Below are 27,786 nucleotides of genomic sequence, written 5' to 3' on the forward strand. Positions count from 1 at the left end.
AAGTTGACTACTCTGCCTTTTGATGCCCCTACAAATATCTATCTTTTCCAAAATATGTATTTGTTTATGTATTTATTACCCCCACTATGTGTGAGAGTTGTGAGAGCAGGGCTGTGTCTTCTTAAACAGCAGATCTTCAGTTCCTGGCACAGAGTGAGTTTTCCATAAAACCTGGCTGAATTGAGACTGAACTGTAGCTGTGTCATCTGTGGGCTCTAATTCTGCGGCCTGTAACCACAGGGAACAAGTCTACTCCTCTTCAGCATAACCATCCTTTGAGCCCATGAACACGACCCTCTTGCTCTCAGAGTCGGCTATTTTCCTAGTTTCTTCCATCCCATCTAAAGACAGGGCTTCAAATTCCTCTTTGATCCTGGTTCCACACTTCAAAGGTTATTTCAATTTTTCTGTACCCCTCTTAATATGTTCTATCCTGACCTGAAGAGAAAATTCTAGATAGATCAGACCAATGCTATCACTGCTCTCATTCTATATTCTATATTTCTATTAATGCAGCCCAAGATTACAGTAGGGGGTGGGAGAGTTTATATCATACTCATAAACATTATTAATTTTTCTTGTTTACTAAAACCCTAAATTATTTCATGTGTTCTGCTAATAATTTTTATGTATATTCATACCCTTGAACTTCTTGACCCAAACAGAATATTTTACATATACCCTTGTTAAATTCCATCTTTTTAGACTCAGACACCATTCAAACCTAGAAGGATATTTTGAGCTTTTCCTTCTATCACACTACCTCTGCCATTCTTCCCATCCATACACCTTTTGAAATTTGATGGGCCTATGTTCTGTATACTCATGAAAGGTATGAAGAAGACTGAGATGAGAACAGAACCCTCTGAGTGATAGTGATCCAATTAACATCACTTTTCCAGTATAGCTATTCAAGCATTTAGTAAGATACCTGGTTACAAATTTATATAGCATAAATCTCTTGACTATTTTTTTTTTTTTTTTGTCAAATACCTTTCTGAAATCTACATACAAGCTTTACGAAAGCAAGGCATGATGTTAACCATAACTCTACGGATTCACTTGCTCTTAGTGAATCTGTACAGCACCCTCGTGTTCACAGCTTTCTTTTCCATTCCTTTAGAAACCAATTCTGATTCTTTACCAAGACTGCTAACATACTCACTGGGCTCTAGATTTCAGAAATTACTTATTTCATCCTCAAGAATAGAAACATTTGTCTAACTACTTCTCCTGACCTTTACAATCCCTTAAACAACATTGTCTGAAGATCAGAAATCTAATTTGCAGGTTTTCTTAGTACCTGGGCTATAATTTACCCAAGGTATCTGGGTGATCTTTCACAATCTTTTCCATCTATCTTAGTCTTCTCTTTCTCTTACCTTGTGGTTTCCTTTCACCACATTTTTGCTCAAGTGAATGCCTCTTCTAGGGGTGATTTCTCTCTGCCTATCCAGTCTGATCCCTGATTCAGGATTCCTCTCACACAACACAACACAAATGGAGCCTTCCCCAGGTTACCTCCATCACAAGGATGTCTCCTTGCTCTGACCTTTGACCCACTTGTGGTCCTTACTATTTATGAAAAAAAAGAAATTATAGTGTAGGAACTCAATGCCATTGTAGACAAGGCTGATTAATATGAAGGTTTCAGATCTGAGGGTCAATAACACTAAATTATAAGGATTATAAACTATTCCTTCCTAGAGATACAGGTGGTTATGGGAGAAAGAGAATCTAGGATTTTGTTACCTTTTACATATGAAGAGAATACTACTCACCAGCCTACTATTACCGGCCAGTGACACTTAAGCTATTTTCTAATGGTAGTGAAGTATTCAGGCTGATCTCACCATAATCTTCACAGGCCTTTATCTGAATTTCTGGCTTGGGTCAAGGATGCAGCCTGTGACCACGGAAGAGAACGAAGCTCACCGGCTCATGGAGAGGTTAAACCCTGTACTTGGCCTCATTAACACAAGGCTCCAGCTGACAAAGAAGCAATCCCAACAGTCCAGCTTAATCCACAGGTAAAAGGATACTCCAATGTGCCTTCAGTTCTTCAATTTTTTTCAGGGATTCTTGAACTTCCTTCCATACTTGCTCATCACCAGTAAGCATATCCGCATCCTGCACAGGCCAAATTAAAACCAGAAGGGAAGAAAAATTCAATATAAAATTTGCCAGAGGATAATGACACCATTCACAATAGCCAAAAGGAAGAAACAACCCAAATATCCATTAATGGATGAATGGATAAAAAAATTGTGGCATATGTATACAATGGAATATTATCCAGTCATAAAAGGGAATGAATTAGTCTTATATGCCACAATGTGAATGAACCTTGAAAACATTATGCTAAGGGAAAGAAGTGAGACACAAAAAGTCACATATTGTATTATTCCATGTACATGAAATATCCAGAATAGGTAAATCCATAGAAACAGAAAGCATACTGGTGGTTGCCAGGGGAATGGGGAGGAGGGTGACAAGGAATGGGGAAAACTGCTTAATGGGTATAGGTTTCTTTTTGGGGTGGTGAAAATGTTTTGGAACTAGAGAGAGGTGGTGGTTGCACAACACAATGAATGTACTAAATGCTGCTGAACTGTTCACTTTAAAATGATTAATTTTATGTTATATGAATTTCACCTCAATAAAAAACAAACTTAAAAAAAAAGGGCAAAGGACTTGAACAGACATTTCTCCAAAGAGGGTACAAAATTGGCCAATAAGCACATGAAAAGATGCTGAACATCATCAGCCATCAAGATAATGCAAATCAAAACCACAATAAGGTACCACTTCATACCTTAAATATAGCTATTTAAAATATAAATATAGCTAAAATAAAAAACACAGATAATAATTGTTGGAGAAGACAGGGAAAAACTGGAACCCTTACATATTAGAAATGTAAAATGTTGTGGTAGCTTTAGAAAACAATTTGGCAGTTCCTCAAAAGCTTAATCATAGAGTTATTGTATCACCAACAATTCCACTTTTAGGTATGTATTCCAGAAAAAAGAAAAAACTTGTACACAAATGTTCATAGCAGCATTACTCATAATAGCCAAATAGTCAAAAATTGGAAACAACCCAAATGACCATCAGCAAGCAAATGGGTTATTAAGATGTGGTATATCAATGTAACTGAACATTATTCAGTAACAAAAAGAAATGAAGTACTGATATATGCTACAACATGGATGAACTTTGAAAACATTATGCTAAGTGAAAGAAACCAGTCACAAAGGACCACATGTTGTATGAGTTCATTTCTATGAAAGGTCCAGACTAGGCAAATCCACAGAGATACAAACAAAATTAGTGGCTGCCTTGGACTGGGTGGTGAGAAGGGGAGAAGAGTGGGGTAAAATTGCGGAATGACTGCTAATGTGTACAGGGTTTCTTTTTAGGGTGATGGGAATGTTCTAAAATTCATTGTGGTCATGGTTGCACAAGTCTGTGAATACCATAAACACCACTGAAATGTACACTTTAACTGGGTGAACCATATGGTATGTGAACTATCTATTGTTCAATTAAGCTGTTTTTAAAAAGGCAAGAAGGGGAGGAGGGTTGAGAGGAAGAATCGTTTGTTAAAAGACTTAGAAATAATATTTTAACTAAATATAAAATTATCAATCAAAATGAGGCTAAAGAAAAGGAAGATGAACATAATTACACCATGTGAACCAACTCTGACTTTTGTAAAAACTGAAAACAAAACAAAAACCTAACAATTTAAAAAGCAATTCAAAACAAAATAAAAATTATGAACTACCACTTCTTAAATGACTGCTCCCATTTAGTAAGCAAGTCCTCTATATCTCCATTTGCCCTTGTATCTCTAGCATCTAGCAGAGTGCTTGGCACATGGTAAGTGCTCAATCGATGCATGTTGAATGAATGATTGAAAACCATGTGCCCAGCACAATGCTGAGAGCTTCACTAATATTGTTCCATTTTATGTTCATATAGCTCTTTTAGGTGCATGAGATCATATCCAGTGAGGTAACACCAGGGGGAGTGAGAGTAATCCACCCTGGGTCAGGCAGTAAGGGTACACTGTCTGTAGAGAATCTAAAAACAGCAATAAAACAAATGGAAAGTAGGTCTTTTATTTTTATTTTTGTTGTTGTTATTGTTATTATCACCATGCAACAACAATACCAAACAATGACAGAAGTAAAATATTCCCCACCAGGTCAGAAGGCTCCCACCACCCCCCTCCCTGATACACCACTACATATCTAATTCATAGATGATGAAACTGAAATGCAGATTAAGCGACTTCTCAAAATCACTAGCTTGGATCAAAGTTAAAGCTAAGTATGCTTGACACCAAAAGGCTGTGCTCTGGTCTTTACACTAGTCTGCCTCCCATAAACGTCCCTCTGACCTCTTTAGCATGTTCAGCAAAGTCCTGGCTCTTTGAAGCTGGGTTGTCCAATATGGTAGCCACTAGTTGCATATGGCTAAAATTCCATTTTTCAGGAATTTTAAAATTCTATTTATTAGTTTCACTAGCCACATTTCAAGTGCTCAGTAGTCATACGTAGCTGTTGCTACCGTATTGGTCAGTGCTGGGTGAGTTCTATTAGACAGCACTGCTTCAAAAGACATTAACCTAGGTATAAGAAACTCTCATCACACACTATTCAAAACCAGGTGTTCAAGATCCTTTTGATTGTGAATTGGTGTCGGGGAGAGAAACCATGCTAAGAGTATGTATCAAATCATGGTCAGTGTGGGGGGTGATGAGAATGGTGAGGGAGGAAGAATTTTTCAGACCACATACAACTCCCTGGAGATTTTTTTTTGAAATTTTTTGAATTCATTTTATTGAGATATAGTCACATAACATGCAGTCATACAAAACAAACTGTATATTCAATTGTTTACAGTACCATTACAGAGTTGTGCATTCATCACCAAAATTAATTTTTGACATTTTCATTACAACACGCACAAAAATAATAAGAATAAAAATTAAAGTGAAAAAGAGCAATTAAAGTAAAAAAGAACACTGGGTACCTTTTTGATTGTTTTGCTTTTGTTTTTGTTTCGTTTTTGTTTTTGTTTCCTTTCCCCATTTTTATACTCAACCATCCATAAACTAGACAAAGGGGAGTGTTCTAGTTTGCTAATGCCCCTGGAATGCAAAACACCAGAGATGGATTGGCTTTTATAAAAGGGGGTTTATTTGGTTACACAGTTACGGTCTTAAGGCCATAAAGTGTCCAAGGTAACACATCAGCAATCAAGTACCTTCTCTGGAGGATGGCCAATGGTGTCTGGAAAACCTCTGTTAGCTGGGCTGGCGTCTGCTCCAAAGTTCTGGTTTCAAGATGGCTTTCTCCCAGGATGTTCCTCTCTAGGTTGCAGTTCCTCAAAAATGTCACTCTTAGTTGCACTTGGGATATTTGTCCTCTCTCAGCTTCTCCGGAGCAAGAGTCTGCTTTCAACGGCTGTCTTCAAACTGTCTCTCATGTGCAGCTCCTGTGCTTTCTTCAAAGTGTCCCTCTTGGCTATAGCTCCTCTTCAAAACATCACTCACAGCTGCAGCTGCACTGAGTTCCTTCTGTTTGTTAGCCCATTTATATGGCTCCACTGATCAAGGCCCACCCTGAATGGGCAGGGCCTCACCTCCATGGGAATATCTCATCAGTTATCACCTACAGTTGGGTGGGGCACATTTCCATGCAAACACTCAAAGAATTCCAATCTAATCAGCACTGATAAAGTCGGCCCACACAAGATTACATCAAAGATAATGGTGTTTGGGGGACACAATACATTTAAACTGGCACAGGGAGTGTGGTCCATATGGCTTTCCCAGTCACATTGTCACCCCTCATAAGCTACATTTTTATACAATCATCTTCAAGATTCAAGGGTTCTGGGTTGTAGTTGGATAGTTTCAGGTATTTACTGCTAGCTATTGCAGTTCGTTAGAACCTAAAAAGTGTTGTCTATATTGTGTGTACGAGTGCCCACCAGAGTGACCTCTCGGCTCCTTTTGGAATCTCTCTGCCACTGAAGCTTATTTCATTTCCTTTCACATCCCCCTTTTGGTCAAGAAGATGTTCTCCATCCCATGATGCCAGGTCTACATTCCTCCCCAGGAGTCATATTCCACGTTGCCAGGGAGATTCACTCCCCTGGGTGTCAGATCCCGCGTAGCAGGGAGGGCAGTGATTTCACCTGCCAAGTTGGCTTAGCTAGAGAGAGAGGGCCACATCTGAGCAACAAAGAGGCATTCGAGAGGAGGCTCTTAGGCATAATTATAGGGAGGCCTAGCCTCTCCTTTGCAGCAACAGTCTTCCCAAGGGCAAGTTCTACGGTAGAGGGCTCAGCCCATCAAACCACCAGTCCCCTATGTCTGTGAGCACATTAGCAACCATCGAGGTAGGGTAGCCCAATACCCCTGCATTCTCCCCCAGCTTCCCTGGAGATTTTTATGTGCCTACTGGGGGAGGCTTATGGAATGTCCCTAGTGAGAATTACTGCCATAATAAACCTGTTACAGGTGGGAAGATACCTAACACACAGGTGTGCCAGAGCAGGAAAAAAAATGAGGGTCACTGAGAAACACAGAGAAGAGACCCCAAGGGTGAGGCAGTGGGTGTGTGTATATGGAGGTATGTGTACTTGTGTGAATGTCTCTGTGTGATATGGCTTAGGGGTCTGTATGCGTGTATGCTCTGCATACATGTAATATAATAAGATAGTTTTTGAAAACACACCCATAAGTGCACCCTTCTTTTAGGGAATTCTAAATGGGTACCAAGTTTTCTGTACATAGACGAGGGGGAAATATCAGTTGCTCTAAGCTCGTATTCCTCTTCCTAAAGCCTCAGTTCAGTCACATCATTCTCCTATTCCAAAGCCCTCAGCAACTCCTCACCACCTCATATTAAATCTTGACAAGTATAGCCATTCATTATTATTTTCCAATTTTATATTTCACTACTGTAAGTTCAAACCCTAGGCTCTGGGCAAACTCCCTATGGTAGACAGAATAATGCCCCCTTCCCCACCAAATGTCCACATCCTAATTCTAGGAACCTATTAATATGCTAGAGTACATGGTAAATGGAATTTAAGTTGCAGATGGAATTAAAGTTGTTAATCAGCTGATGTTAAATCAGGGGAATTATACTAGATTATCTGGGTGGGCTCAGTGTAATCACAACAGTCCTTAAAAGTAGAAGAGAGAGTCAGAAGAGGAAGTCAGTGATGTGAGGTGAGCAGCACTCAACCTGTCTTGCTGGATTTAAAGATGGAGGAAAGGAGCCACCAGCCAAGAAATGTGGGCAGCCTCTAGAAGCTGGAAAAGGCAAGGGAACAGATTCTCCCCTGAATCATCTAAAAGGAACATAGCTCTGCCAACATCTTGGTTTTAGTGCAGTGAGATCCATTTCAGACTTCTGAATTACAGAACTGTGAGATAATTTGTGTTGTTTTAAGCCACTAAGTCTGTGATAATTTATTACAGTAGCAACAGAAAACGAATACAGTCCCTACACATCTCCTGTTTTTCTGGCCATTGGATTTTTGCACATGCCTCTCCCAGAACCTGAAATTAATTAATTCAACCATTCATTTATTCAATTAGTATTTAATAAGTGCCTACTAGACACTATCCAGGCACTTGGGATTCAGCAATAAACAAAGACAATCACGGAGCTTACACTCAAGGAGTAGGAGGAGTACAGGGAGACAGAAAATAAACAAATATACATAAGTAAACATACATATTTGTTAAGAGGGAGAACAAACAGGGAAAACAGATGGGGTGTACCGGCACAAATTTAAACAGGATAATCAAGCAAGGCTCACTGAGAGACGTTATTTGAGTAAGGATCTAAAGGAGGTGAAGGAACAGGACGTAAGAATTCTAGGGAGAGGGAATGGCAAATGCCAAAGGGTTCGGGCAGGAGCACGCCTGCACATTCCAGAAACAGCAAGGAGGCCCATGAGGCTAGTTGTAGTTTATGTGCATGTCATATCTTCCCCCACTTAATTGTAAGCCCCTCAGAGCTAAATATAGGTCATCTTCTTTGATCCTGCCTCTCCCAAATACCAAGCACAGAACCTTGTACATAACTAATGCTCAGCTACATTTCTGTAAAATGGATGTGGAAAAAGAACTAACATTTATTTGGCACCTGCAACGATATGAATGTCTTTTGTTTGTATTTCAATTATTTCCCATAGGGCATTACCACCTGCAATTTACAAAAAAAAGAAAAAGGAGTCCAAAGGCTTAAATAACCGGTCCAAATATCCTACCATCCCTAATTGCTAGAGGTGCGATTCAAACCCAGAACTGCCTGGCTCCAGAGCCCATGCTCTTTCCACTGTCTTCATGTTTAATGTGAATTTGTTTTTCTCCAGGATTTGCTTAAAAGTAAAACATACATCCGTAATTTCATAAATTCAAAATATCTTTGACCCATGGTTCCCAAGATCCTCCTAGTATTTGCACTTTAAACAAGGCAGTAAAATCCCCCAACATGGAACCTACAGCAGATCTTACACTCTTCGAACAAGCACGGTGAGACCATGACCCAGAGCAGAGCAATTTCATAAGGGGATTATATTAACAACTAAATTGGTCACCAGTGAATATAATCTGATTAGCCGTTCTTTTACACTGGCCCTAAGCCTTTATTTAGTTAACAGAAGAGCAGGCAAGCTTTGAAATCACTTCCAAACATTAGAAACAATCCCTCTGAGAAACTTTATGTTGGAGCTAGACAAAGCCACCCTAACTAATGATTAACTGTTAGCCTGCACCCGGGGAGGGCCACTCTGGTGAGCGTCTCCATGCTCAGGTCCCAGCTGGCCTCACTCTCTTCCCCTAACCCCGCTGTTCCCTGCTGTGGCTTCTCCTCACGACCATCCCTACAATGGGTCTGTGTCCCTTCTCCCACAGCATGCAGAAGGAAAGCATGCACTTGCACACATACATAAACAGGACCTATGTATTATATAAACAGAGAAACTACTTAGGGAAGTCTAATTTAAACCTTCTACTTTTCCAATTTCCAAATATGAGTAAATTAATATATTCCTTTTCACAGTTTCTGAGGTATGAATTTATGAAAGTTGTTATGTGTTTATTTTCATTATTTCTTATCCAAACACACTTATTCAAAGACACTTGCTATTTTTCAGGACAAGTTATTTAGGGAAAAAAATTCCCTTTTGAATTTCAGTGATACTATCTAAAAAGGAGCTTGAATGGGAGAGTCTTGAAATTTGTTTTCAGGAGGTGGAAAACATTCACTTTGTATATAAGTTTTAAAAAATCAAATTTACTATTGCTGAGTTTTCTACTAATGATATAAATAATTCAGACTCCCTAATACATTGTTGGTGGGAATGTAAAATGATATGGCTGCTCTGGAAGACAGTTGGGCAGTTTCTAAGAAAGTTAAAGCACACAATTACCATATGACCTGGCAATCCCACTTCCAGGTACATATTCAAAAGAATTGAAATCAGGAAACTGATGTGCTCACCGCTCACCAGTGTTCATACATCATTATTTACAATTGCCAAAAGATGGAATCCACCCAAGCATCCATCAACCAATTAATGAGAAAACAAAATGTGATATTCACACACACACACACACACACACACACACACAAACGATGGAATATTATTTTGCCATAAAAAGGAATGAAGTTTTAATGCATGCAACAACATGGATGAACCTTGAAGACATCATATCGAATGAAATAAGCCAGACATGAAAGGATAAACACTGTATTACCTCACATATAAAATAATTATAATAAGCAAAATCATAGAGTCAGAAACTAGAATTCAATTTACCAGGGGCTGGGTGGGGGTGGGTAATGGGGAATTAATACTTAATTGGTACAGAGTTTCTGTTCGGGGTGATAGATGGTGGTAATGGTGGCACAACATGGTGAATGTAATTAATACCAGTGAAAAGAAATTTTAGGATGTATATATGTTACAAGAATAAACAAACAAACAAACAAACAATTCAGACTATCAGCAGGATTTCTAAGAAAGTTAAAATTAACTCTTTCCTGGGAAAAGATCAAGAGAGTTAGGAACATGTTGGTTCCTAACATGTTGATCAAGAGAGTTATGAACATGTTGGTTTGGGCAGTGACTACATTCCTGCCCTGACTAGCCTTCCTTTTTCTGGTCCTCAATTTCCTCACATTTAGAAGCAGATGCAGATCACCATCTTCCATAGCTCCAGAAAAGTCCTAAGAAAGCTTTTCTTCATTTTAAACAGTTAAAAACATGGAAGTAGTTCATTTAAGGCAGAACTGCACCACTTGCTTTCGGGTTCTGGGTAAGACTGCGTTATCATAATGTCTTACTTCCCTCTCTGATAACTCAAGTCCCTTTACCCTGCCCTAAGTGGCCAAGTACAAACACCCACGATTCAAGAATCAAAGGCTCCCTGGTGGTTAGGCTTCAGGAGTCATTTCTCTCAGTACTTGGTTGGTTCACATTCACCTCCATTCTTCCCTTTCACAGCCCCCCCTCACAATCTGATTCATCCCTGTCTCTCTCTTACTGCTGCTACCCCTACTCTTCCAATTCCCTTTGGATTCTGTCAGGTCTTGAATTGCAGCTTTCTCTCTTTGCTTGGGTCATCACTTCCATTTACTTTTTGGCTTTCTTCCCATTTGTCCTTTCAGACTCAGCCCAAAATGTACTCTACCAGGAAGTCCAGTCCTCCTGAACCACTACAAGCACTCTGCACACTTCTCTCTTAGCTACGAGTTGTCATTAATGACATTAATGATTTACTTATCTCCCCAACCTGCCTCAGAACTCCTTGAGGGACCATGACATAATCATGTCTATTTTCTTAATGCCAGCATGGGACATTCAGTAAATGTTTGGTGATAGAAACAATGAATGAAAAGAGAGCAGTGACCTTCCAATATCCATGGTTAATAATATTACAAAATTAAAACACCTTAAATCCACAACAACAAAACAACAGGGAGAACCCCAACTGTTATGATTTCAGTTGTGTTCACCAAAAAGATATGTTGAAGTCCTACCCCCAGCACCTCAAAAAATGAGCTTATTTAGAAACAGGAAATACCATTACAGATGGAATTAGTTAAATTAAGATAAGGTCATATTGGAGCAGGGCAGGCCCTTAATCCAATCTGACTAGTGTCTTTATAAGAAAAGAGAAGACACAGATACACAGAGGAGAATACCAGGTGAAGATGGAGATAAGCAAGAAGGCCATGTGAAAGTGGAGGGAGAGATTGGAGTGACGCATCTATAAATCAAAGAATGCCAAGGATTGTTGGCAAACACCAGAAGCTAGAAGCAGCAAGGGATGATGAAACCTTCAGGTTTCAGAGGGAGCCTGGCCCTGTTGACAACCCTGAGTTCAGAATTTCAGCCTCCAGAACTGTGAGACAATAAATTTCTGCTGTTTTAAGCCACATAGTTCATGTTACTTTCTTACAACAGACCTAGGAAACTAAAAACCCAACCAAGGAAATAAAAGTATAGCTCTTCTTATTATACTTCATCTCAATTTGATTTTAATATAACCACATCATGATTATGTTGGGGAAAGATATGTTCCCACCATAGCTGTCAATATTTCCCAAAAGCCCAGACACAGGACATAATTTAGAACCTAAATGTGACCCCTACCCCCGGCATAAGGAATCCCAGTGTGGCTCAATTGACTCACCTAGTTTCTACTTCATACATCATCCTGAGCCTCTTTTGGTTCATTTGGTCCAGAGGCCTCTTCCCCTTCTATCCCTGGATCAGTGGAGCCATCTAAGTTCCTTCACACAGAGCTGCTAAGTAAATACTCCAGCATCATTCCCTTAACTGTAAAAATAGGTACCAGATGATACGAGATAATCTCTCTACCATATAAAAGGGTGACACTGAACACAGTTATAAACCTCTGGGTTTCAGATTAGGAAGTACACCCACCAGATTCTAAAGGTTACTGTGAATTACAAAGTTGCATTTACTCAATAGGGGAAGGCTGGAATTGAACAAGATTGACTGGGCATATCCTTAGGAAAGTGACCACTGGCTCTATCAGGCTCAAACATCAGATGCATCCATCCAGATTCCACCTTGCATCTGGAACACTTAAACAGATGTGTTCACTTGGCTCATAAGTGTTTGATGTTGAAATGTTTGCACTGGGGTAGTTTCAGATGGCTCACATTAAAAAGAAAAGGAAAAGGAGAAAGGCAATCTGCTTTCCAGTACTTCCTGTTATCCAATCCTCATGCAAACTCTAATTAGATTGGATTGGAGAGAGATGAATATAAGATGGGAAATAAAATTAGTTAACGTTTATAAACTTTTCCGGTAATTCAATAATTTTAGTGTCTTAAAAGAATGCAAGTTTTTTTTATTTGTTTGTTTTTCTTGTTTTCTTTTAGAGCAAAATGAGGTTCAAATACAGTGTCTGCACTCAGGAAAGAGATTTGGAAGTCCTAAAATTCAAAACCATGAAGGAAACAAAGTTTAATTTGTGGTTCCTTTGACTGAGGTGCTCTGGTTCTCGGATAATATACTGGGACTAATAAATTAATCTACGACATCATTCAAAACCATTATGATAAACAGGAAACATCTCTCCTGGAACCAATTTCCACCTCCACTGGCAAAAACAACTGAAAGCAGTTCAGGTTTAACTTGGGGAAAGTGGCTCTTTCCTAAAGTGGAAAAATAGTGGCTAAAAATAGAACATTCGCTATTCTATCAACCACACACCAGTCAATGAGGTCATTATGGGGTATGGAAAAAGGAAAAGAAGGAATGTTCTTGATTTGACTCACATTCAAACTGTGGTATGTTCTAATTAGCAGTAAATGAACAAATGTGTTCAATTTTTAGGAGAATTTAGTGAAAAGCATACTGGATTTAAAGATAGAGAATGTGGATTTGAATCCCTGCTCCACAGCTATGTGATCTTGTCAAGTCATTTAATTTCCCTGAAGCTAAGTTTCTTCAGTAATAATAATTCTCTGAGTACATGGACCTCCTAACCCTCTCCCTCAGACCCTCCAGAAGCATTAAAATCATGAATGGTACAACGGCCTCAATTTTTCAATTCCCACCCTAAGGGACATGGGCCAACAGGGGTTGGTTGGACTCAGCTTTGTTTGGTGGAAGGGAGAAAAACAGGCTTATCCCCACGAAGGAGGGAGAACACTAAAAGCTAATCAAGAACCAGCTACGCCATGCACCCACATCTCTGCATATCCGGTTGCCTTTGCCTAGAAGGCTCTTCCTCAACTTAGTCATGCAGGAAAACTCCTTCTCATCCACCAAGAACAAGCCCAAATAGTTGCCCCGTGTAGCCTATGACTTCCACAGGCACAGTCATCTGCGCACTTTCCACTGAGTTCCATGAAGCCTGCATTGGTATAACTGTGATGTAGAGGAAAACGATGCCATCAGTGTGCTGTTACCAGTTCACAGATGCGACCAAATTGATTTGCAAAGGCCATTTTTCACCAACTTCATAAAATTATGAGACTTCAGGGTCTACAACAGATGTCCACAGGTAGGATGCAGCAGGGCTCCAAACTCTGAGTCTAAGCAGCCACTTGTCCTCTTGAGAATCCAAAGCCCAGCCTCCTCTCTTCCCAGAGCTGGCCAACACTGGAATGGATGTCCTCTTTTCAGGCTGGCAAGCCTTTCCCAGACAGCCAGTCCTGGCACAGTCTTGGCTCCAGCTTTGGAGCACTTGGGCAGCTAGGAGCACTAAGCCCATAGCAAACAAATGCTGATGCACGCATGAATTGACTTCAGCCACTGTTTCATTTAACTGCCATTTAACTTTCTGTTTCCATTATGGCTGTCAGCATTTGCTAAATGCCCATTCGACTTAATTTCTCAGGAAGAAAGAAGGCTCCACTACAACTACAAACTTCTACAAGCCTGCCCATTCAAACCAAGTGCTGGTGCAAGGTAGAATTTCCAGGCACAATGAATTACCAGAAAGAAGGACAATGTCCCTTTCATGGCCTGTTGGAAAGTGACAGCAGCCTTGAGTGTGGGAGGTCAGAACTTCTAAAAGCACCCAAGGCCTGCAGCAGCTATAACCTGAACACTTTCCTCCTTTTGTGCTAGCTATGTCCATCTTGGTGAATGAAACTCCTTTTCAGAGAAATAAGCTTATTTGCTTATTAAAAGTCAAGTCAATTTAGAGGGAATCAAAAACAGTTGGCATCTACACATTTGGAGCAGTTTAGGAGCCTACCCATGTCAGTGATGTTTGCAGAAAATATGCCTTTAAGTGAGGCATTTTGTAGAAAACTAGCATGAAAGGCTAATAAATAAGTTAGTTTGAAACTGCATGAAGATATTTAGGAAGGAGACACTTCTTTGTACCCTCCTCCCAAACTGGAAAGATATGTTCCTGAGAATATATAATGGAGATGATATGTAGCAGAAGGCTATTGACTCAACTCACAAAAGCACATTCAAGCAAATTATTTTCACATTTGCAGAGAGATTATCAAATAGATGCCTTGTGCAGCTATAAATTCATACTAGCAACTCTTAGCAGAGTCCTGCCAACCTTATAAGTGTAAACAACACAAGGTGCAAGGTTTGAGACTCAGGGAAAAATGCAAAGATTTTACAGGAAAATTGTTCTAATGGCAACAGTCATTAACATGAAGTATGCCCCCAAATTTCAAGGCAGGTTTTGTTTAAAGAAGACCAAAACCACAGCCCTCTTCTCCAATCTGCCATGCCTCTATCTCCATTTTCTTCTCTGGAAACAGCTGCTTTCACTCTCATTTACAAACAGAGAGGAAAATGCATTAAACTGCAGCAAAACAGATTCAAGTTAGGTTTAAGAAGCAATGTCCTGATAGTGAAGATTAGGATAACTGAGACATTCTTATGAAGACCTTGCTCCAGAGCCATTTAAAACGGGTATTCACAGCAGTATGATCTGGGTTCCCTGCTTCTGGCACTGGAGAATGTGTGACAGGCAGTATTGTGAAGTGGAAATAACGAGGCTGGAGCCCAGAATCCAGCTCTCCCACCGGCCAGCGGTGAGACCCAGAGGCCAGCAATGCTGCCTGGCCCAGCCACCCCAGGTGAGAACTTGATTAAGGTTACCAAGAAAATGGGAACTAATCATTCCACTCCATTAGACACTTATATGTTCAGTGTCTGTTGTGCAGGAGGAGAGAACTGAAATTCTGATAGGAGAGACTTTGGGATTTTACAACAAACTGCAAATTCCTTCATTCTATTTTACCTCATAAGTAAAATACATCAGCCAGAATACAGAAGGTACGCAGGGCTGAAGAAAGACCATACCCAACACAGTACCGTGCTCTGCCAACCCAAGAATTTGATGATTATTTAATCCGGATATCCCCTCTAACATTTGTATGTATAATGATTATAGTGGGCAACACTCCAAGCTCAGATGAGAACATGGTATTTGCTTATCTGCTAAAGCAAGCACATCAGATTAATCTGTGGTCCCAAAGAAAGGGAATAGTTTAGTCGGGGTCCACACTAACAATATCAGATAACAAGTCCTGGGACACAAGTCTAGACATGCATTTCTAGGAGGTAATCATACAGGTAACCAAAAGAAATTATTTAATGTGACACCAAAACCTGTCCCTTCATATCAGTTGATACAGTTTCCAATAGCTTCCTCTACCTTTTCAGAGCTGGGTTGCACAAATTCCCCAGTTCTTACTAACACTTTGTAAGGAGGCACTGAAATCTTCCGACCATGTTTCAAATAAGCAAAAAATTCAAAAAGAATACGTCACAGTTTGAAGGAAAGAATTTTCTTCAAGATCTCAGTGCTATTTTCAAAAAGAAAAAGCCCAGAATTGTATTGTTCCTCCACAAAAAAAAAAACAAAAAAACAAAAACAAAAAACTAGTGTTCTTCCAATTATTCTATAAACAATGTTGTAGTCTATGAAATGATACATGCAAAGATCTGTTCCTAGAAGCGGGGGGTGGGGTGGGGGTGGGCATTCCAGTGGGCCATCACTCGGGCAGAGTGGCTGCAGGGAAGATCACATCTTTCTAAGGTCTGGCAGGTGTTGAGAGCTGACCAGATTCCACGTGATGGCTTTTTTTTTTTGCCCCTCCTCATACCCATGAGAAATCCTGCACAAAACCACCAGGGCTCAGAGGCTCTTTCTGGCAACTTTGCATCCTGTAGAAGTGAAGTGCTGGCTGACTGCACAGCCAGCCTTCCTCCCCCCTGGAGCCCCACCAACAGAAAGCACATGTCTGCATTTTATATTCCAGTAAACTCCCATCTGGCCCTTGGCCAGGGGACCTCTTTATAATGTCAAAGATAAAAGCACTGGTCATGTTTGGCACTCTGCCCCCACCTCCATTCTCTTGTAACCATCTCATAAACCAAGCACGCATTACTGTTAACAGAACCTTCCAGACAAAGGTCTGATAGAGCTTCATAAACATTACCAGATGATGGTCAGAGGTGCCCCCACTTTACAGGAAGAGAAAGAGGTACAGGGAGAGGCAAGTGATTCCACTTGGGACATGATGGAAATCACAGGGAGAACTGGAAATATGTACTCAGAACACTTCAGCTCCCAAAAAACTGCTCACTGAGCTGCTCAAATTGTGGGCATCTTCCAATAGCACCTGGCATGATGGAAATCTCGAATCTACCCCACACAGTACAGTATTGATAGAATCTGTGTATTGCTCTTTGATAAGATTCTTACGAAATTTTGGCTATCCTACAAGACGGCATCATTTTCTCTCTTCACATCTCCAGTGTTTTCCCCCATGTCACAGGGAATGCTATAATGGCAGTCACAGGGGATTTGTGAAATTATTAACTCTTGATCAGTTTTTATTTTCTTTCTAAGTCATACTCTATGTGGGTCAAAACTATACAGTGCCATATGTTTTCCTTCAACTGTTCTGTTTTACTATCCAGTTAATTTCCTCAATTACTTTAAAAGTAAAATTCTAATATCAGTAGATGCTCATCATCAATCAGAATATGTAAGGATTTCTCTTCTGGAAATAAACAAATATGAAAATCCCTCTTACTCTGTGCAGGAACAAGTGACAGACAAACCTTCATTCAGAGGGCTTAATGTACAATCAAACCTTAGTTTCTGAGCACCCATGGGAGCTGGCTTATATTGGATATGCTTAATTTTGATGTATCAGAGCTTTAATTCACTTTAGGTGGCTACAGAGTACCTAATTCCTCCTCTACCCCATCAGTAATCCACAAACGACAGATACCCACATATATACCCACATCCACACTCACACATACACACATCCTAAGATTATGCTTTAAAGGATACTGAGGTCTCTGACTTTCCTTTAAATTGCACACCTTTTGTTCCCCCAGTTTAGTTCTCTTCTGTCAAGGTCTAGTGTAAGTGTATGTTCAGAATCACCTAGGGAGCTCTTAAAAATATACATGCCTAGGACCTTATGCAGACAAATGATGTTAGAATCTCTTTAGGGATGGGCCCAGATATCTATTTATTTTTTTATAAGTTCCTCAAGTGATTCTAATGTGCAGCCAGTGCCAAAGGCCAACAGCCTGGTCTTGTTGCCCCAGTCATCATTTCTCACCTCTGTAATCACTACTGTCTTTTTTCATGCCAATACCATTAACATTTCCTATAAGTGCTTACGGTTGTGGCTTTTGTTCCTCCCTTGTCTACCCATCTCAAATTGCATCATCACTGTTCTCTGGTTTCCACAAATTAGTTGGATTATAATGGACACCACAAGTGACCAAGTCCATGGAATTATGAGTAATATTGTACCTTTCAGACTGCCTCAGTTCAATTCATGCCAACATTTCCCAAAGGCACACTAGGGCCAAGCATATCAAATGCGAAGATATAGATGAGACAGGGCCTCAGTCTTGTGGAGCTTACAGTCCAGTGGGGAAAACAGACACATAAATACATCATTTATAAATATAGTATCTGAAAAGACAAAGATAAACCTTGGGGTAATGCAAGCACAGAGACAGGGCTTTTTGCCCCTCTAGCGAAAGTGCTCTACAAAAGATGATGCCTGAGTTCTGTCTTGAAGGATATGGAAGAATTAGCCAAGAGTAGGAAAGGAGGAGGGACATTCCAGACAGAAAGAACAGCAGAAACAGAAGGGTACAGACAGTCCAAGGTACAGGAGGAGACCAAGTGGTCAGTATTCCTAGTAGTTCACAAGTGTGTGGCAGGAGTAGCCATGGGAAAGCGGTCGGTCTATTGCACAACTGTATTTGTAGTTGCATGTGGCTTGGAGGCTGCTTTTTCAGAGTTAAAGGCTTTTGTTTTTTCCTTTGGTCTAACTTGGGACCCAAATTTAGAATTAGTCCACAGACCTGAAAGCATAAAACTATATTAAAGGGTTTAAGTGGGAAGTGGAGAAGGTAAAGGTCCTAGAGATGAAGATGAAGAAGTAGACTGGTCAGATAAAACAGAAAGCTAAGGAGGGTGATTTTGATATTGCATGGGAAATGTGGAGACACTGAAGGATTTTAAGTCTAATTGTTATGTTTTTCAAATTACTATGTGGAAAATACAGTCAGGTGAAGGGACTGAAGGCAGATGGACCAGTTAGGGAGATGTTGCAACAATCCAGGAAAAGATGGCATGGACCTGAATAAGAGTGTCCTTAGGGACACAGACAGAGAGGAAGGGACCAATTTAAGAGAGATTAAGAGGATGATGACTTGATAATACATTGTCTGTGCAGAGTAAAGAAGGAAAGGACACTAGAATGATTGCCAAGCACCTGGCTTCAGTGACTGAGTGCATGATAAAGCTTTCAGGTAAGATCAGGAACACAGAAAAGATGTGTTTAGGGAATGATGAGTTCACATTTGAACATGCTGAATATGAGATGCCTGCAGGGAATCCAGGTACACTGCCCCTTAGACAGTTGGAAATATGAAAGTAGGCCCAGAAGACAAGCAAAGGTGAGAAGTACAGATTTGGAAGTCATTGTCATATAGGTGGAATCTGAAGATACAGGAGTAGAGGAAAATCACCCAAATCTTAGAGAATACCAACATTTAAGGGGCAGTCAAAGGTGGGGAGAAGTGGAGGAGGGCAAGAAGCTAAGGGGGTAGTATTCCCAGAAAGAGGAAAAGAAGGATTGGTGATGTAGAATGCAACAGTGGGTCAAGCAGAAGAGATGCAAAGGAGGCCACTATACTTGGAAATTGGGGGGGGGGGGGTCACTGGTGACAGTAGAGAGTGCAGTTTCAGTGGAGGATGATGGTGAAAGCCTATCAGTCAGGGGTTAAGAAAAGAGAAAATAAAGAAATTGGGACATTAAGTGCAGATAATTCCCTCATCTGGTTTCACAAACTAAAGAGGAAACAGTGGTTCAAGGCAAAAGCTACGTTGTGGAAAGCGTTTTCGTTTTTGATAATAGGAAAGTCATGAGCATGTTTATGATACAAGTCAGGGGAAAGGGAGAGGAAGACCACACAGACAGGGAGTGGCTGGAGGAGGCAGAAGGTGGGATGAGAGCACCGGTCATGTTAGAAGGAGGCAGTGTGGATCTGGCTCTGGCAAGGAAACCACCTTTTCCTTTGAGACAAGGGAACAGAAAGAAGGATGGGTGCACATACAGCTGTATCTGGAAGTGGGAGAGGTGGGAAGTTGGAGGATATTATGCTTGTTGGGTTTCATTTCTGTATTTATTGAAACCAAGGGAAGGAATGAGCTTAGGAGTATGACATAGCATTGAAGGTCTGGGGGTGCCATGGCGGAGAATGAGGAAGGGAACCAACTTAGGACTTGTAGGGCAACTCGGTGTGGTGGGAGCCAATCAAGGGAAGACCCAGAGGTGCCGCAGTGCCCATCTTCAGGATCCTATGATTTTCACAAGCATTGCTGTGCATTACAGGTGCCAAAGGAACAGGAAAACACTGTTGAATTCATCCAAACTTGGGATGGCACAAAAGAGAGAACTGAGGTCACTGGTGAAAGCAAACATGAGGTTGGACAGAGAAAGAGGTAAAGCTAGGAATGAGATTTAAAACAAAACAAACAAAAAAAAAAAACACAAAGAAAAAAAACGATCTGTCTTTTCTTCAACTACAATTTAGCCCGTGAAATCAATGTATTTGATTGTTATTTGTTAACCTCCAGGAATAGCAGTGGCATTTCTGTCATATGGGTTTCATGGTGCCGATAGATTTATTAATTTATACATTCTTGCGACACACATTTCATTAAGCAGTATGTTGGGCTGTGCGGACACAACAGAGAACAAGACTGATAAGACCACTCTTTTTTAAGTAAGCAAATACAAACAATAATAGGCAATGATTTTTGTTGTTGTAATGGAAATAAAGAAGTAGCAGAAAATAATATGGAGAGAGGCCCCTGATTTTGATAGGGTAGTCAAGGATGGTCCTCCTGACGAGATGATGTTTAAGCTGAGAAGGAGCCAGGCAAGCGCAAAGTTACAGGAGGAGTGATTTAGGCAGAGGGAACCCAAGTGCAAAGGCCCCAGGCAGGAAAGATCTCAGCATGTTCCCTCCGTGAGACTGAGCTGAAATTAGAAAGGCGAACAGGGGCCAGGCCATGCAGGGGCCTGTTGGCCTTGGTGGGGAAGCTGGATCTCCTCTGCCAAGTAAACAGGATGCTGCTGAAGAGGTCCCTCCTGCATGCACCCTTCTGACTTCCGTGTGAAAATGGATTGCAGGGTGTCAAAGGGTAGAAACAGGCAAAAACACTTAGGATGCTCCTGTAGTAGCCCAGACTAGAGAGAACGCTGCTTAAGAAATACTCGTAGCATTAGAGTTGTTACTGGAAAGGGAGAAAAGCAAGAAGATAGTCACATGGCCTGATGTCAGTCCTGAAGTCTTGACTTAACCTCATTCTAGAACACTGGCTGGGAAACACTGATTTGGTTTATCAACCCAATCCTGGCTACCCCAGTTTCTGCTAAACCTTCCTCAATTTTACAACAAAAATCTCTGCATGTCTTATGTTTTCTCATTTCTCAGTCACCAAACCTTCCTCTCATCTAACAACAGAGACCATCCCATGGCTTAAAGTTACCAGGATAAGCCAAAACTACTTTACAAATTTGGGTAATGGTCTAAACCTTTTTCAATCCTATGGGTGGTGGTGGTGGTAGATGGTGGTAGAAAAGTAGAGATGAAAAAGAGAACCAAGTTTGGGAAACTTGCAATGAGGTCTCTGAGTCAACAATTTAATGATAAATAAATAAATAAGTAAACAAAAAACTAGATTACCCTTGGGTCCCAGTTCTTATCAGTTACACATCTGTTCTGCAATAGAATGAGGAAGTTAATTACTCGTCTATGATATGTATGAATTTTGTGAGACACCACATTGCACCAGTTAATAATGATCTACCTTCTGTTGACACAAAATGTTTAAATTAATAAAAATCTAAATGATACAACTCACAGCAAAGCATACTTAATTGAAAGGCTGGATGGCAGGAGTAGTAATTTTCCTGGGTAAAAATTATTGAGATGAAATTATGGTAGCATGAAAAGCTCAATCAATAAAGGGACTTATGTAGGCAAACTGTTTTCAAGAATACATACTTTATAGAAAGGGTAGGCGGTGCTTGTTTCATCTCTAATATAGCAGCATGGTGGTTGTTAATGAAAGAAACTGAGAACAATATCCAAAAATTGCCTGCAATTGACAATATTAGTGATTTTACATTTGAACCTGTCGGTTCAACCTTCAGGGTCTGAAATGAAAAACACAAAAAGGGTATAAACAATCTCTTGAAGCTCTGCTATTAATATTAAAAATCTTTCTGCTGTTCGCTATACCCTTGTTAGTTAGATATCAAACCAAAAGCATTATGGAAGCATTTTATTTTTTCCAAACTATATAGTCATATTTGATTACATACCTCAGAAAAATCCAAATACCATCTAAAGTCGGCTCACAGCACTAAGATTGAAGGGTACCCGCTACATAAACTTGACAAGTGTCTTGTTCAAGCCCTGAAACCACCCAAAGAAAAGTCTGAAACCCAAGATACCCATAATAATTTTGCTGTTTTCTACTTATTTTGGTTTAGAGACAAAACAGCCTACCACCTTTCTTTCATTTTAAACTCTCCCTCTCACTCCTCCGTTGACCACTCCATCTTGCTTTATTTAAAAAAAATACAAACAAACCACAAAAAATATTGGGACTGAAATCAAGAACTGAAGTTTATCTCCTGTATATAATTTGTTTCTTTTTGAAGTGCCAAGCCAAAGGGCCTGAAGAGGAGAACTACTTCTTTCTGACCATTAAACACCCTTCCTTTTTCCTTACTGCCCTTCACAGTTTGAAGCAGCCTTCGCCTATTTAGGCCAACAGAAAATCATGTCATGTAGATGGACCCATGGACCTGATAGTCTAAGAATTTAGACACAAACCTAATAGGAATGCAGCATTATCCTTTTCTCATTATTTTCCCCCAATTTTGGCTTGCTTTTCAAATAAATGGGTGTTCTTTTCAACCTTTGAATACATACTAGGTACTCAGTAAATGCTTGTTGATTGTCTGCCATGGGAAGCAACAGATAAAGATGACCCAACCCCAGAATGGGCAAAAAACAAACAAACAACAACAACAAAACAGAAAACAAACAAAAAAGAAGTTTCCTAGAGTAAAGTGGTGTTTTTTTTGGTTGTTTGGTTTTTTTTTTTTATGATAGAATGTCCAGTTTTTGTTGTTATTCATCTCAAAATATCTAACTTATCCAGGGACTTGAATCAAGTCAAAGGATTGCAGAACTGGAAAGTTTTCTTGGGAATTGAGATAGATGGACAGGAAAAAACTATTCGTAGAGAACCCCACAGAGGAAATGCCACCATATTGTTTTAAGAAAAGTCCCTTAGGTCATAACATCTAAACTAAATACCTGCAGTTTTAAGTTTATTTCTATAAGCTTAGTAAAGACTGAAGACTACAGGTTATCTTGCCTGCATACAGATCCCCTTTTTCTGTTGCAGGCTGAAGAGTTCCTGTTTCCTTAATCTTTTCTTACGAGTCTTTATTTTTCTATGGTTCTTCTCTGTGCCCATTAGAGCTCCTCTTTGTCCCTTGAAGTTATGGGGCCACTGGATATAGTGAAATGCAGCAGGAGAAAAAAACAAATGAACACTGCTCTGAGTCTTTTGTTGAGCTAAAAGGCACTGATGATATGAAATTTTGAAACTCAGTGTTCACAATTTTTACAATAATTTTAATTGACCTTATTTACAGGATGAAGCAGTTGTATAAAGTAGATATTCACTTATATGATGTTGAACTAAGGCAATTTTCCTCATCTTCTGAGGGGGTGTTTGTTACCCACCTAGGACACCCTCCCATGTTGAAGATAGCTTAATTGTTTAGGAATAACCAATATGTTTTAATTTCAGTTGTACAAAACAATTTATTAATTGGCTGCAATTTTATGTGTTCCGTTTTAAAAGGCACAATAAATAAGAGAAATTAGCATAAGAAGGCATTGAAGAATGCCAAGACTGAGTAAATTCCAAGAAAAGCAAGATGATTCAAAATTAAGGATGAGTAAACTTATTGCAAAGAGAGGTCTAATGACAAATGTGAAGACAACTGTTTCTTGGGCCCTTAGCTGCAGCTTTCAAATTTTAAGGTTATAAGGCATTATGAATGCGTTAACAATTCCAGAATTCTAATTTACATATCAGAACAAAATACGGAGAAGGCCCACATCTCTTTACTTATTAATTTTCAGATTCTGAAAGTGCCTTGGCAATAAACGTTGAAAGGAAAGAAAACAGAAGATATGCTAATGACTGCAACTGAAGCAATACAATATCCTAATTACCAAGAAGTACAGCTAGTTTAGAGAACTGTTACATCCTCTCCTCAACAATTGATACTCAGTACAATTGGTAAATGTTCTAATCTTTAATTGAAGCACCCAGAAACAACCTGGAAGTAGATGAGTATTTGAAACAAACCATTTGCCATATCGCTGGGTATGAATCTGACCCGATAACATCTCATTCTTTGTGGAGCAGGCAGGGAGGCTGCCATCAAAGATATGCAAAAACAGCTTTCAAGAAGCCCTTCTGGGATGTAATGGTCTGAAAACCATGCTAATTTGAATCGGTTTTTGAATTTCTGATTCTCTTTCCTTGTGCAATAGTTTTGGACTTCTTGGATGCACAAATGCCATTGTATTTTTCTGGCTGCTTCTCTGTATTTTTCTGCCATTGTATTTCTCTATCCTTGATAGCATGGCACCCCTTCATGATGAACATTCAAACTTGTGGCCTGGCATACCTCACTCCTCTTCCCCACCCCCCACCCCTCCAATAGCCTTAGTGGCCTTTATCCTCCAGAAACACTGAACCATTTGCAGTTCTCTAACATACCACATCTTCTCAAACCTCTGAGGCATTTCATGGAATATGTCCCCATATTCCACCTCTATATCTATCTCATTGACAAACTCCCATATATCCTTTACATCTCAAGTCAAAAGTATCCTCCTCTGTGAAGTCTTCCCTTACCAACCAGGGAGATTTTTTTCTCTGTGCTTTCACTGCATTTTGAACAGGCTTCCATAATTATCACACTGAATTTTAACTGTGTGTTTGGGTGTTAGTCTCCACACTAGCATGTAAGCCATTTGCAGGAAGGGACTATCTTTTCATTTTAGGATTTCCACAGTTGGCATATGGTAAGCCTCACCTCACTAAATAGTTGAAGAAGGAAGGATGAAAGGGAGAAAAGAAGGGAGGGAGAGATTCAACAGATTTGCCGGAAGATAGGGTGAAAACTATAATTATGTATGAGTAAATAAGCAAAAAAAGTAGACTTAAGTCAACTTAAGTCCCAAGTTTCAAGTAATATGAGAAGCCTTCTTTCTTGAGGATTAATGCTCAGGCTATAAACAGAAAAGACTTACTCCAATTAATGGTCCTTTTTGGGGAGTGTGATTCAGAGCTTCTTGGACACCCCATCATAGCTGATGCTTTAGTTTTTTCTAGAAGGTGGACCTGGTTTCCTTCTCCCAGGTAATAGTAGCATTAACAAATGCTAGTCTAGGTTCTCCAACAGATATTATTATTATTAATACATGCTAAGTTATTCAGTGATAAATTTAACCTAAATTATATACATTTTCTGTTTTTATTTCTAGAGTTCTACTACCCAAAGGGCTTGAGAAATTGGATAAAGATAATATTTTAAGCACTTAAAAATGAGGAATAAACAAATGGAAGTGATTTTTTGAGGAAAATAGTCAGGGAGGAAATTCTAGACCAATTAATTATTTTAATTATGTGTGTTGCCCACACCAGATACAGTACCCACAGTGTCTGGTCAAAAAAGCAATGCCCCAGAATTAGGGTACTGGATTTTCTTGTCCTGATTGTTCGATTCAGTCAACTAGTGAGTGGCACAAGTCATTTCTCCTTTCTGTAAGCTGAGAGTTTTGAACCAGATGCCTAATGTTTCTTCTAGCATTTCAAATTTAACTGACTCCTCCTGACACACCTCTTAGCCTCTGGGATATTTCTTGTGATATTTCTTGTGCTTCTTCCCATGTTCCAGTAGTGAGGTGTTAGTGGAAGTTTGTGTGACAGAAACCTGCAGGATACCAAAGTTGTGTGAAGTTAAGCATGTCAGATTTTAGACTTGGCACTATGGATCGAAAGTATCAGCCTTCAAGTTCACAGTTGAGCCCAGCAAATAGAAAAGGGTAAATTTATCTAGCAAATAAAAGTTATTATTGAATGGTACCATGTGCATTTAATTTCTGCACAGAGTAGGATAATAAAGGGGATTAGAATACCCCATCCACCCACTTCTGATTTCTGGACAGCCTTCCTATTGTCATTGGAGGCACCAGCCACAGGTTTTAGGCAGAGCTCTCTGCTGCCCATTCTCACTGCAAAGTGAGCCGTTCTCCACCCATCCTGGAGTCCTGAAGCTGTTGAGACCACTGAAGATGCCTGTTTTCAGGTTTAGGGCCAAGAAAGTGTTGGTGACCCCCACACTGTAATGAATAAGGAATGAATGGCAAAGGAAGGCTTGCCCAGTCTCTGTCCCAAGATGTTTCATTATTACTGTTTCATTCAATGTGAGCAAAAGAATCCAAGTATAGTCTCACCTAGAAAGAGAGAGCAATTCTTATTTGGCATACCCTGAAAGAGGCATCAGTCTCATTTGAGACAGAATGTGAGGAAAAAGAGTCCAGCGATGATATCCACTTGGTCCAGGGACCTGGGGGGAAGGGGAAGAATGAACTGGCATGTTACCCTGTGCAGTGTCACTCATGCTGCCCTCTGACTCAGCCCCAGAGGCCATACCAAACCAAGGGAGTTAAGGAATTGTAATATTGGCTGGGCAATGACTTCAAATGAGCAACTCTCCTCTATTTTAAGTCAATCCCTACTACACACACACACACACACACACACACACAAACACACCCTTTCCTCAGTGAGAAGCAATGTCAGGATCTGTAGAGGTAACAGGACAGTATGAGTAGTAATGATATACCTCACCGTCTGGACAAAGGTCAGCTCCCTACCCAAAAAGGAAAGCCCATGTTGGGGGTAGAGGGGATGCCAAGGACAACACAAGAGTGAAAAGCACCAGCCACTCCAACACACTGACTGCAGGACCCTCATAGCAGGTACTGAGAATTTAAAAAAAAAAAAAAAAAAAAAAAAAAAAAAAAAGGAGGGAAGTGAAGATCACTAAAAGTTGGAACAGGGAGACTTTAAAAGCTATTAAGATTATATAAGTAATTCAGGGACATTGACTTACAAATGATGGGATGCTCTATAATTCCCGGAACTTTCCAAATAGACTATTTCCCCAGATCATTTAGGAACAATAATGGCTAGCTACCATTATTGAGTGTTTTACCATCTCCCAAGTGTCATACATGCATTAGCTAATTGAATCCTCAAAGCAGCTTTGCCAGGCATGGATTATTTTCATTTAACACAAGAGGAAACTAAGAATAAGATTAGGAAACTTGCCAATGTCAAATGCTTAGTAAGTCACAGACCTGGCAGTTGAACTCAGGACTATCTGACTCCAACACACGTGCTCTTTCCACTATAAAAGGTGCCTTGTTATGCACCACTCTGATTTTATCTTTCTGGCTAGTACCCTTGGTGTTACAAGCAGATGCTCCAAGACTAGAACCCAGCTTCTATATCTAGCTCTGTACTTTTTTCCATAAAAGGCTTCTGCTTAAATAAGATACTGATTTAACAAATGGCCATATGCAAAAAATTGAACCTCACATCAAACCTTGCACCATCTACAAAAATTAACACAAAATGGATCAAAGATCTAAAATAAAACCTAAAAGTATAAAATGTTTAGTAGAAAACACAGGTGAAAATCTTCCTGCTGTTAGGTTAGGCAAACATTTCTTAGACTGATCCATAAAATAAAAATATCGATAAATTGTACTACATCAAAATTAAAAACTTCTGCTCTTCAAAAGACATTGTCAAGAGACTGAAAAGACATGCCACAGACTGAGAAAAAATATTTGTAAAACACATATCTGATAAAAGACTTGCATATAGAATAAAGAACTCCCAAAACTCAATAAGAAAACAAACAGCCAATTAAGAAAAATTTGCAAAAGATTTGAACAAATATATCACCAAAGAAGATATATGGATGACAAATCAGCACATGAAAAGATTCTCAACAACATTAGTCATTAAGGAAATTAACAACTAATTAAAACCAC

At 39.8% G+C, this 27,786-nt stretch overlaps 1 protein-coding gene across 3 annotated transcripts in view; it reads right to left on the reverse strand.

Moving 5' to 3' along the window:
- Window positions 1–27,786, reverse strand: part of SMYD3 (SET and MYND domain containing 3) — an 839,570-nt gene that overhangs the window by 141,308 nt on the left and 670,476 nt on the right. For all 3 annotated transcript variants that reach the window (XM_037822565.1, XM_037822568.1, XM_037822576.1), the window contains one exon: window positions 2,043–2,130. In XM_037822565.1, the coding sequence (XP_037678493.1) occupies window positions 2,043–2,130 (88 nt within the window). The remainder of the gene's footprint in view (window positions 1–2,042; window positions 2,131–27,786) is intronic.

This window comes from Choloepus didactylus, chromosome 2 (genome assembly GCF_015220235.1).
Source record: "Choloepus didactylus isolate mChoDid1 chromosome 2, mChoDid1.pri, whole genome shotgun sequence".
Lineage (NCBI taxonomy): Eukaryota > Metazoa > Chordata > Mammalia > Pilosa > Megalonychidae > Choloepus > Choloepus didactylus.